The sequence below is a fragment of the Scleropages formosus genome, chromosome 9 (genome assembly GCF_900964775.1).
Source record: "Scleropages formosus chromosome 9, fSclFor1.1, whole genome shotgun sequence".
NCBI lineage: Eukaryota > Metazoa > Chordata > Actinopteri > Osteoglossiformes > Osteoglossidae > Scleropages > Scleropages formosus.
In genome coordinates this window covers 25,937,750-25,950,404 of record NC_041814.1, presented here as the reverse complement: position 1 = coordinate 25,950,404, position 12,655 = coordinate 25,937,750, and the positions used below count along the sequence as shown (strand labels likewise).

Here is a 12,655-nt window from a genome sequence, read left to right as displayed (position 1 = left end):
GTTTAATGTTTTTATGCGGAAAGGTACATATATACTATATACTACATTTACATTTGTTCATTTGGCAGACGCTTTTCTCCAAACTAAGCAACGACGTACATCTCATAGAAAATAGATTCTGTTCATTACATTAGGAGAAAGAGAGACATAGTTGCAGACGTGTGATTCTTAAGTACGGTTAGTTTGTTTCATTCACCACATGAACCAATGTTCATCACACGAATAGCTGCATAAATGTATACTAAGACAAACATTTGACTAACTGACGTTAGACAGGAACCGTACCTAACTGTTCCGACTTATGTACAAATCTGATTTAAAGACATATTTAGGAACGGAACTCGTTCGTAATGCAAGGATTGCCTGTGACAGCTGTATGCACCTCAAACGGGGGCGAATAACACTCTCGCCTAGGCCTGGAACTGTACTCACTAGACCATGTTTGTTATACCTTGCACCCTTCAATGTGGAAATTAACCTGCAAAGTAAACTGAATTCTGCCAGAGTTATTGGGCTCTCATTAATTCTGAATTACAGACTAAACTCTCATGGTATGATGCTATGTTTTCTTCACCCTTAACATTATCATCCCCCTCCTGTATTGAGGCCATTAAAACACCATGTACTGTCTCATCATTGGCTGTGTTCCGGCCCTTCAGCTACGGGCTAAATTCTCTCAAATCAGTGCTTCGCTCCTTCCTCGATTCTATCCTGTAAGAATGCTGGTGTGTAATCACATTGCCGAGCCATACACAGCCTTCTTTGTGAAATTGACACACACACTATCACGTCAGGGTTGAGAGAAATCCTTGACACGGGGCCGTTCTCTCTTACAACTGGCGGCACAGAGACGGCAAAGGTGCCATGACTTTGACCCGTGCTGCATTTGCATTACTCAAGAGTAGAAAATCTGGCCACCTCCTGGCCCTCAGCTACATTGTACTGCCTTGTGGTATAATTGAACCAAAGCAGAAACGGTCTGAGAGAATTACAGTCACGTGTATCCAGGCAACCTGGTGATGCAGAACCATATGGGGCATGTGGTATGCGAGAGCGACTGCGCTTGTCGCTTCCAGGCCTGTTTGGACCCTTTCATTCTAGTGTTTTTATGGAGACTAGTTGTTATTATTGCACCAGCCACTTTGAATCTACATGCGTTGACAAAGTGAATGACATGAAGATAGTGGATAAGGAACTGTACTTGTGGATGTAGGGTACAAAGTCTGTATGCCATAAAGCACTGCTGTCGTACCCTTGCGGAATTTACATAATCTAACTAGCTCTAGGGTCCGAGACTTCTTGGAGGATTTCTGAATATATTTCAATTTGTGCATTACTGAACTAACATTTTGCATTTATTCATTTGATAGAAGCTTTTCTCCAAAGAGTAATCTGAATGTGTGTGTGTAAAAGCACATTTCATCAAATGGGGAGACACAGACACAAAATGCAGTCAACTGGTCCAATATCACCATTTCACATATTACATCAATAGTTGAATAGGATTCACAAAGAAAAAGTTTTAAAATATTTATCTATTTATTTATCATTTCCCATATTACATGAATAGCTGTATCAAATTCATAAGGAACAAGTTCATCAGTATTTTTCTATTAACGGATTATTTTAATATGTTTATGGAGCAGACGGGAGATTAGGAGCGAACTGGGTCTGAAAGAGATGTGTTTAGAGACTCGAATGTTTAGCAGAGGGATTTAGCAGTTCTGACACCTAAAAGAACAGGTGATTTACCTTTTTGTTAATTCCTTCAAAACAATAATTCAGTGCTGAGGTAGAGCAGAGTGCATCTGAATTTCGGACTCCTGGTGCAATAAATTACCAGGTATTAATCAGTGCAGATGTATGAGCAATTGAAGTAAATGGGGAGTGTAGGGGAAGTGTAATGAAGACTGGTAGTACTGAATGAAGAAAAAAGCCAACATTTTTTTCTGAAGTATAGCACAGGACCCTACTACTAAATCAAAACACTTCAAAAACACTTCAAAATCCATCCATCCATCCATCCATCTTCCTCCGCTTTATCCGGGGCCGGGTCGCGGGGGCAGCAGTCCGAGCAGAGTCCTCCAGACTTCCCTCTCCCCGCACACCTCCTCCAGTTCCTCTGGGGGAACCCCAAGGCGTTCCCAGGCCAGCCGGGAGACATAGTCTCTCCAACGTGTCCTGGGTCTGCCCCGAGGCCTCCTCCCAGTGGGACAAGCCCGGAACACCTCCCCAGGGAGGCGTCCAGGACGCATCCGGAACAGATGCCCGAGCCACCTCAACCGGCTCCTCTCGATGCGGAGGAGCGGCGGCTCTACTCCGAGCTCCTCCCGGGTGACTGAGCTCCTCACCCTATCCCTAAGGGTGCGCCCAGCCACTCTGCGGAGGAAACTCATTTCTGCCGCTTGTATCCGCGATCTCATTCTTTCGGTCACGATCCAGAGTTCATGACCATAGGTGAGGGTAGGAACGTAGATCGACCGGTAAATTGAGAGCTTCGCCTTACGACTCAGCTCCCTCTTCACCACAACAGACCGGTACAATGACCGCATTACTGCGGACGCCGCACCGATCCGTCTGTCGACCTGCCGCTCCATTTTTCCCTCACTCGTGAACAAGACCCCGAGATACTTAAACTCCTCCACTTGAGGGAGCAACTCCCCCCTAACCCGGAAGGGGCAATCCACCTTTTTCCGACTGAGAACCATGGCCTCGGATTTGGAGGTGCTGATTCTCATCCCCGCCGCTTCGCACTCGGCTGCAAACCTCCCCAGTGCACGCTGCAAGTCTTGACTTGATGAAGCCAACAGGACCACATCGTCGGCAAAAAGCAGAGACGAGATCTCGCGGCCACCAAAACAGACACCCTCCGTTCCCTGACTGCGCCTAGAAATTCTGTCCATAAAGATAATGAACAGAATCGGTGACAAAGGGCAGCCCTGGCGGAGTCCAACATGCACCGGGAACAGGTCTGACTTACTGCCGGCAATGCGAACCAAGCTCCTACTCCGGTCATACAGGGAACGAACAGCCCGTAGCAACAAGCCCTGAACCCCATAATCCCGAAGTACCCCCCACAGGATGCCACGAGGGACACGGTTGAATGCCTTCTCCAGGTCCACAAAACACATATGGACTGGTTGGGCAAACTCCCACGAACCCTCCAGCACCCTAGTGAGGGTATAGAGCTGGTCCAGTGTTCCACGGCCAGGGCGAAAACCGCATTGCTCCTCCTGAATCCGAGGTTCGACTATCGGTCGGATTCTCCTTTCCAGTACCCTGGCATAGACTTTCCCAGGGAGGCTAAGGAGTGTGATCCCCCTGTAGTTGGAACACAACTTAAAAAGAGGGACCACCACCCCAGTCTGCCAGTCCAGAGGCACCGTTCCCGAACTCCACGCGATGCTGCAGAGGCGTGTCAGCCAAGACAGCCCCACAACATCCAGAGACTTGAGAAACTCGGGGCGGATCTCATCCACCCCCGGAGCCTTGCCACCGAGGAGTTTTTTGACTACCTCAGCAACTTCAGCCAGGGTAATGGACGAGTCCCCCTCCAAGTCCCCAGCCTCAGCTTCCTCTACGGAAGGCGTGTCGGAGGGATTGAGGAGACTTCAAAATACATTTCTGAATGCATGTATGAATTTGAAAATTTTCTGAAACATATCTCACACAGGGGTGCGGTGGCGCAGTGGGTTGGACCGCAGTCCTGCTCTCCAGTGGGTCTGGGGTTCGAGTCCCGCTTGGGGTGCCTTGCGACGGACTGGCGTCCCGTCCTGGGTGTGTCCCCTCCCCCTCCGGCCTTACGCCCTGTGTTACCGGGTAGGCTCCGGTTCCCCGTGACCCCGTATGGGACAAGCGGTTCTGAAAATGTGTGTGTGTGTGTGTGTGTGTGTGTGTGTGTGTGTGTGTATCTCACACAGTGGGGCATGGTGGTGCAGCAGGTTTGGCCGGGGCCTGCTTTGTGGTGGGTCTGGGGTTCGAGTCATGCTTGGGGTGCTTTGCGGTGGACTGGTGTCCTGTCCTGGGTGTGTCTCCTCCCCTCCAGCCTTGCGCTCTGTGTTGCTAGGTTAAGCTCTGGCTTGCTGCAACCCCATTTGGGAAAAGTGGTTGTAGACATTGTGTATCTAACATATATGTTTCTGCTTTATTTCTATTTTGTTATCAGAAGAACAGTCAAACATTATTGTCAATCACACACACAGACATGCATACACACACTGTCTGAAAATGCTTGTCCCAAGCAGGGTCGTGGCGAACCAGAGCCTAACGCGGCAGCACAGGGAGCAAGGCTGAAGGGGGAGGGGACACACCCAGGATGGGACATCAGTTTGCTGCAAGGCACCCCAAACAGGACTCGAACCCCAGACCCACCAGGGGGCAGAACCTGGCCAAGCCCCCCCCCACCATTTACATTCAAAACAATTTGGAAGAATAAAAATGCCCATACTTATTGTAGAAGTTTAGAAGATATATTTCAGTCACACTTAGCTTGGTGTCTGCAAAGTGGAATCTGACTTCATGAGCAAGTGTTCTTCCCAGAGTATCTCAAACTTTAGGATGACAGTCCTGCTCAGCCATTGACTTTAAATCAGTCTTTTAGTCAGCACTGTAGCCAAGAGGGACAAAGTCTACAGATCCCTGGTGGGCAGTAATCTCCATACCAATCAAGGTTCTAGACATTATCAAGAGTTTGGAATAGTGGTAGAAGGTGAACAATCACTTCTTGAGCTTTTTAGACAAGAAAGGCACAGTAGGTGCCAGTCAGACAGGTTTATGAAATGCAAGATCCTGAGAATTTAGAATTGGATTACAGAAAACACATGTAATGATATACTCGGGTTGCTCTGGTAGTCATGGTAACTGTAGTATGAGAGTAGAAACAGCATTCATTTTAATTTGTAAGGGTTATATGATAGCAGACAGAACAAGAGGATGTGTAAAAGACTTAATCTTCTGGCTGGGAACTTGGTATTGTAATTGCCGCTTAATTACAATAGTAAGAGTTCCGGGTATAAAGATGTAATCTTGGCTTGATGCTTTGGATGAAAGTGTTTTGTAAGCAACTAAATGTGAAAACTGTTCATAGTGCTGTTAATGAAAGTACATTTTGAAACCAATACGTAATAATAGCTATAACACATTGCAATAAATTACAGGAAATTGCTTGTTACATGGGGGGTGCGGTGGCGCAGTGGGTTGGACCCCAGTCCTGCTCTCCAGTGGGTCTGGGGTTCGAGTCCCGCTTGGGGTGCCTTGCGACGGACTGGCGTCCCGTCCTGGGTGTGTCCCCTCCCCCTCCGGCCTTACGCCCTGTGTTACCGGGTTAGGCTCCGGTTCCCCGTGACCCTGTATGGGACAAGCGGTTCTGAAAATGTGTGTGCTTGTTATATTAGACAGGTGGAGTAAATATGAGCTAAGAAGTATTTCCTGTAGGCAAAAAAATGGGAACTTTGCAGTATTGGAAAGCAACTTCATTGATTTGTTTGAGCTGATGTCTACATAAAGATATTAGATTCTGCATGTTTACTACTGACATTGTATTATTAACAGTCTGTGCTTTCATTACAAAATATGTGTAATGTTAAACTGACATTCGATAACACACTAAAAGGACCTCCCTTCTCGTATTCAAATTTTAAATTTCTGTAACTTGATAATTAATTTCAAAATGGAACTTAAAATGAACAGCTGCTGTAGATTACAGCAATCGGTACAGATGTACCAGGTATCATTTTTTGCTTTTCTATGGTTGTCTTATAAAAAACACTAATTTGTTGACTGATGCTAGACTTATTACTTCACTCTTCTGCTACGGAGTATAACACCCTATAGAATTACAAAAATGTAGCAATCATAATCGGACAAAAAGAAGACCTACACAATATTATTTCTATTACACTAATAACTAATCCTTATTTACTGTATACTACATTTGAAATACGTTATATTATCTTTAAAAGAGCTTGGTCCATGTTAAAGTTTAGTATGCCACATGATATGAGTTAAATTTGTGTCTTATGAATAGAAAAAGAATTAAGCTTAGATACTTTGTGGTTGGGGGGGGTGCAGTGGCGCAGTGGGTTGGACCGCAGTCCTGCTCTCCGGTGGGTCTGGGGTTCAAGTCCCGCTTGGGGTGCCTTGCGGCGGACTGGCGTCCCGTCCTGGGTGTGTCCCCTTCCCCCTCTGGCCTTACGCCCTGTGTTGCCGGGTAGGCTCCGGTTCCCCGTGACCCCGTATGGGACAAGCGGTTCTGAAAATGTGTGTGTGTGTGTACTTTGTGGTTGGGGGTGCGGTGGCGCAGTGGGTTGGATCACAGTCCTGCTCTCCGGTGGGTCGGGGGTTCGAATCCCGCTTGGGGTGCCTTGCGGCGGACTGGCGTCCCGTCCCGGGTGTGTCCCCTCCCCCTCCGGCCTTACGCCCTGTGTTGCCGGGTAGGCTCCGGTTCCCCGTGACCCCGTAAGGGACAAGCGGTTCTGAAAGTGTGTGTGTGTGTACTTTGTGGTTCTTTCAGCTTGGCATGAATCAAAACTTAGTAACACCGGACACAAACTAGAGCTCTGTGGTTAAATGTTTCAAAAGGACCTCTTATTTTCTATTCATGAGAAACACATTCACTTCTGCAGTTACATGAATTTATTATAATTGTACAGCTCAACAAACTGGAGACACAGCTTGGATTAAAATTAAAAAAAATATAGAGCATTTCAAAAAATAGAATTCAAGCCTCAATAACTACAGACACTGTACTTTTAACAAACTCAGAAAGTAGCAACATACATCAAACCCTTAACTGAAACATAACCTTCGTGGTATACCACATTTTAGGCAGCATTATGGAGAGAGAATGTTCTTATTGGTTTCGATGCACATTTGCCAAACACCTTAAATACAAGCAAGACTGGTTGGTGGAAACAGTTGTAACTAAGCCAAACACATCCGTCTTCATCCTCTTCTACTGGATATTGAGCTTCAGTTGTGTCAGCTTGCAAAGAAGACATCTTATGGATGTGCTATGACTGTGCTTCATGTGACTGAGGGGATACTAATCACAGACCCCAAAAGGAAGTTCGTTTTGCTGAGAGCAGCAGAAGATGCAGCGCGAGATGGGCTTCACCCTAAGGACACCCTCCAGAAGGATAACACGGGCCTCAGAGAACTTCATGGAAAGTACTTCAAACAGCTCATGTCTGTGGTTGGCAACACATATGTATATTTATTCCAGACAATAAAACCAAAAAACCTGTACATGCCAAGCAAGACAAAGTAACATGAAATGAAAATATGTCATAACATGAAAATTTATAAGAGAGTCTCTGTCGGTGTTGTAACTAATACATCATAAATCCTCCATATCGCTTGTCCATGTAAGGTATGTCTTCAGAGATGCTCTCGGGGTCGTCTTCTCTGGACCTCTTGAGGAAGCCCCCGTATCTCTTCTGGTCTTCCTTCCACTCCGGTCTGCCCACTCTTCTCATGAACCCCCCGTATCTCTTCTGCAGCTCCTTGATTCCGTCTTCCAGGCCCAAGCTGCTCTTGGTGCTCCTCATAAATCCGCCATAGCGCTTGGACACATCGCCCTCGCGGCCTTCCGCGTCGCCGCCCGCGCGCAGCATCTCCTTCAAAAGGGCGACGCCCTCCAGCTCGCCCTCGCCATCCTTCTTCATGAATCCGCCGTATCTCTTCGCGAGGATCTCCCTGCCGCGGTCTTCCTCCTCCTCTGCTTCCTCCTCGCTGTGCCCGTCGGGCTCGACGCCGTACAGCTCGGCGGTTTTCTTCATGAAGCCCCCGTAGCGCTTCATGAAGCCGCCATACTTCTTGGAGAGCGCGTGCATGCCCGCTTCACGGCTTGCGCTGCCCGCGCCGTCTCGCGCCTCTCCAGCCACGCTCTGCCTGGCCGCGCTCCCCTGCAGGAGGTCTTTGCACAGGTCCCAGGACCTCTCTGCCGGCAGCTTTCCCTCACATCCTAGTGTGCACGTCTGAAATGACCATATGAACAACGGGCATTGAAACATGTTTATACTTCCACATTTATTCATGAATGAATGAATGAATGGATGGATTTTACTTTGTCACCTTGCCACACATAAGGACCTTGACATTTACACTTCTGGCTTCAAGATCACCTCATACCAGATATTCTTTCCTAAACAAACAATGTAACTTTGTAAAGTGAAAGAAAGTGTCGGAAGGAATAAAATGCTTCTGATGCGTGTAGAGAGTTTAAGAAAATTCACAGTTACTAAGATTGTCGTCCTAATGCTTAACACAAATAAAACAAGGCTTCTCTGGACCCAGCGACAAGTTTTTAGCCTTCTTCCCATAATAAAATACCGTCAGTTACGTAAGCTGTAGGCTGCAGGAGATGGGAGAAAATGTATAAATTGCTCAGATTCATAGAAACATGTCAGAGGTGTGACAAACCATCAATCATCTGTCTACTGTATCTGGTTTAGGTTAACTACAATCCCTGCTTTCCAAAATGCGTGCCATTTAATAGTTGCTCTGTCAATCATTGTACAATTAAGGCTGAACAGTTATGTCTCTTTATTAATATTACAGCGCAACCTAGCGGGGGAGGAACGCCATTGTTTTAACACAAAGCTGCGCACTTTCTCCTTCTGTTATCCCGAGATAAGTACATCTCTGCGCAAACAATACATTTAAACTCACAAAATTGCTTAAAAAACGCTTGCTTGCACAAGAAAAATTCGTTACCAAACGTGCACTGAAGTTTATGTTAAAAAGTTGGAGGCCAGTGTTAGGAAAGGGATGCAGTCTGTAAACTAGGGTTTGCGCAAATTACAGTATCACACGGGTGATACATATGATAATGGCATGTTATTACTTTGAAGGGGATTCTGCAAATTCAGACAGACCGCTTCAAACCCCAAGACCACAATGTGAGAGGCAAACTCATTTCCTTGCATCACTATTTAAAAATATAATGACCAGCATTCAATAAAGAATACATATAATGTTCACAAGGGAATAAAATATCTCATACCTACTAATGGCATTAAAACAAAACAAATAAATATATTCCTCTACATTAATTGCAGTATAAGCACGCGAGAAAGACGGTGTGTACAGTAGACAAATCTATAGTAGAAGAAGTGCAACAGAAAACACAAGAGCTCCTTTTAAATACGAATTTTGACATTACACTTACCGCTTTAACTGTATTTTTACACTGGCTGGAGTACCGCCACCTTCCCTGCGCTTGTGGAAGGTATTTCTACACTCAACTTTCCAACTGTTCTCCAGCATTTGCACTTTTTACATGGCAAAAAAAATCTATCATATAGAAATGCGACCACAAACCATCTAAGATGCAAGTAAAATACAATACTTACACTTGTAATTTATAACTCCGTTTCCGTGCATTTTTCATCACTGCAGACATTAAGAGCCTTGTAGCAATCTGTACAGCACCGTCTGTCATGTCATGATTTTTAAAAATATTTTCGGTAAAGGTATGACCTTTTCCTGCCCAATATATGACAAAGTACATATTTTGCAACACACGACTTTCTTTCAAACGCATCATTTTCTACAAAAAAAAACAAAGTATAAAAAAACCTTTGGTTCCCATTTCATGTGTAAAAGTGAAGCCAGTCATTACTTTTATTTCCTATACTGCAATTAGTTCTACTCAATTTGAAGCTTTTGCAGCATCGTTTAAAAACTTCATCCCACACCGATGCTGACAATACGAACGAGCTTCTAGACTCTGGGTATTAAAACTACTGCGGTATTATTATAACTCATTACAGGAGAGTCTGTGGTCCAGGATTTGCCGCTTCCTAACGGTTCATTACCTTTTATTTCCTACACGGTACATTTTTTTTTTAAATTCATCTGACGCTTTTCTCTTACAATCAAGGCAAGACACCGACAATTATTCACTAATTTATACAGCCGAAGATTTTTACGGGAGCAATTTCGGGCAGGTACCCTGGACCAGTACTACAGTACAGATGGAGGGGGATTTGAACCTGCGTCCCGCTCTGTGTGCCGAAAAACTCCCCAGATGATGGTCACGAAATAGCTCTTTAGTCCGTTTACAGTTATGCTCCTGGAAAATTAATAAGGTTCTGAACTGAGGACATGATGTGGGGTCCCCGAAGTGATCATTGCAAATTCAATAGCGCAGAACGAGAACAGGGTGGGGGGGGGGGGGGGGACCTTCTCATAGTCACTGCCCCGTCTCACCACAATCCAGCGCAATCCGCCGTCCCGCCCCAGCAGGATCAGGGCATCTCCAGGTGTGGAGTCGGACCCGCTTACCAGGGCGTCTATCTCCACGCGGCGACCCGCGAGGTGGTACGTGCAGTGCACGCAGTCCTTCCCGCAGTCCGCGCGCGCCGCCACCGCCAGGCACGCGCCGAGCAGCAGCGTCCAGCAGGAGGAGGTCACCGCCAACGCCATTGGCTGCCGAAAGAAGCAAGAAGAAGAAGAAACAGCAGCGTAAACACTAAAGCACGAATTTGTGAAGCGTCCTCGCCGGGACGCCGGGCTCTGCGGGATTCCTGGCAGAGAGATAAACAAGAACAACAACAGCAAGAAATTTCAAATTATTCAAGCACCGTCAGTTTGCACCACTTTACACATAATTCCTTTCTTATGGAAGTGTAACTGGTCTTCTAAAGTAAAAGTGAAGTGTGGCACACTAACGTTTCAAAGTGTACCACCGAAACACAGCCGACAAGTTGTTGTAAGAGTTGCGAACCCATCGCGCACGGTCTCTACTTACATGCCGCCAACTGCGCTCGGGCTGCGAACGCCGCACTGATGCGCTTTGCGCCGCGCGGGGAATATTTATAGGGGAGCGGAGCAGCCTCTCCGGGGAGAAAAAAAAGCAGGAGGACGCGGAGGGAGCCTCAGGTGAGATGAGCTCCTACACCGTACACGCACTGTCACAGCGACACCTGCGCTGCGGAGACGCGCCAAGTCCGGCGCGCACAAGGATTACTCTTAAGGACAGAACCCAGAACTTCCGAACCCAAAGTGCGGCTTCTTTGACAGATGGATCTTAAGCAGTGCCGGTGTGAAGGGTGCCGTGCATGGCCCCTAAATTTTGTCTTGGCTGGGGCAGGGGGGGCCAAGGACTCCTGACGTGTGATGACGTAAACAAAACGGAGCGTGACTCCCCGCGAGGGCAGCAACTTCGATACACACGCGGGCTCGTGCGCGCGAGCATTTTCGGGGAAAGCCTTGAAACTCAGGGATTGTGAGCATTTATAGTGTTCATTAAAACCTCGGCTTCACCTTGTCTTCCTTCCACGTTTTACCCTGCACGAGAAAGTTGTGTGTGTGGTTTTTTTTTTCATGATCATTCATACGAGTCTTGTGCAAACACACGAAGAATTTTAATGCATGCAGAGGAAGCGCGCGCTCGCGCGCGAGTGCCCCTGAGCGCAAAGCGACGGCGCGCGGGCGCCGGTCTCCGGTGACAACGGCGGAGCGCGTGACGCCCGCGCTGTATTTGCCCGCGTTATTGCACACTTTTCGAGAATAAGAAGAAAAAAACAGCACGATCCTGCCAGTTATGATGGGATTAAGGACCGCGAGTAGCATCACGACGTCTAAATCGCCTTATTATTGCAATCATGATGTACTGCACATGCATGGGAGGCAGTTCAAAAAAATTTAAAAAAAAAAACTGGAATCTGGTGCAAAACGCTTGTGCCGGTGTGCTCCAGGTTCAAGGAGCTTCTTGTCTTTGCATCTAATGCTGCAAATCAAAATACTAGCGCACGAGGTTCTTACACAAAGACTTCAATCAATGTCAGTCATCTGCATCCCAACTCTGAACTCATATGAAAGATGGTAAATCTTATTTTTAGAAGGAATATAGATCCACGTGGAAGTCCACACTAGGTCTTTTTTTTTACAGATTTTACTATCCTTATAGGAATATTCTTCACAGAATGTCCCTCAAAATAATAATAATAATAATAATAATAATAATAATAATAAAAAACCAGTATACACATACAGTATAAATAGTATATGCTCAGCATAAATTCTCAGTCTATGTTTACTCTGTTAAGTTTTCTGATTATATCTTACTGCTATAAAAGATAACAACTGAAAATATAAAGTGTAATATTCCCTGCTTCAGGGAGGCACAGACATCAGTACAGCTATTCAGATGCAGAAAGCGTTGCATTGTCTAGAACAGAAAACCCCTTGCGACATAATGTCATGCTGTCAGTGCAGGACTAGGAGATGTTTTACCCATCATAGGTGTAGCAGTGGTTCAGTGAGAGAAAACCAGGTCCGTCTCATGATTTCTGCACAAAATAAATAAACAAATGCTCAGGGACAACAAAAGGTTAAACAAAGGGTTAAATTTGTTTATCTAGTTTTTCAGAGGATATCAGATCTACCTGGCAAACAGGAGATTTGCCATCCAATCCTGTATGCTCTGCATCAGCAACAAAAAACTGTGCAGAAACTGTCATGCTGTTTGCACCAGGGAACAACAGCGTGGAAAGATTAATACATTTCTCGCACGAACCTATCACACCGCAACAGGGAAAAGACAAACACGGCTATGATCAGGATACGAAATGCTGTGCGCGTTGCTTATCAGCTCGAAATGTATGGAGGAACAGTGTACGTTTCACTTCCCACAGCATTTCCAAAAGTA

General features: G+C 46.1%; 1 protein-coding gene across 1 annotated transcript; it reads right to left on the bottom strand.

Annotated features, from left to right (window-relative positions):
• Nucleotides 1-6,629: 6,629 nt before the first annotated feature.
• Nucleotides 6,630-11,099, bottom strand: penkb (proenkephalin b). Its single transcript, XM_029254974.1, has 3 exons — nucleotides 10,754-11,099; nucleotides 10,288-10,431; nucleotides 6,630-7,976 (listed from the first exon to the last, which is right to left on the bottom strand). The coding sequence occupies exons 2-3, from the start codon at nucleotides 10,426-10,428 to the stop codon at nucleotides 7,329-7,331; spliced, it is 789 nt and encodes a 262-aa protein (XP_029110807.1). The 5' UTR covers nucleotides 10,429-10,431; nucleotides 10,754-11,099; the 3' UTR covers nucleotides 6,630-7,328.
• Between the last annotated feature and the right edge of the window lie 1,556 nt (nucleotides 11,100-12,655).

What these genes read in the sequence shown, in the direction of transcription:
- penkb (XM_029254974.1), bottom strand. Translation starts at nt 10,428, where the DNA reads ATGGCGTTGGCGGTGACCTCCTCCTGCTGGACGCTGCTGCTCGGCGCG. An exon ending in GCGTGGAGATAGACGCCCTG is followed by an intron (nt 7,977 to 10,287) that starts GTAAGCGGGTCC and finishes TGGTCATTTCAG; the next exon opens with ACGTGCACACTAGGATGTGA.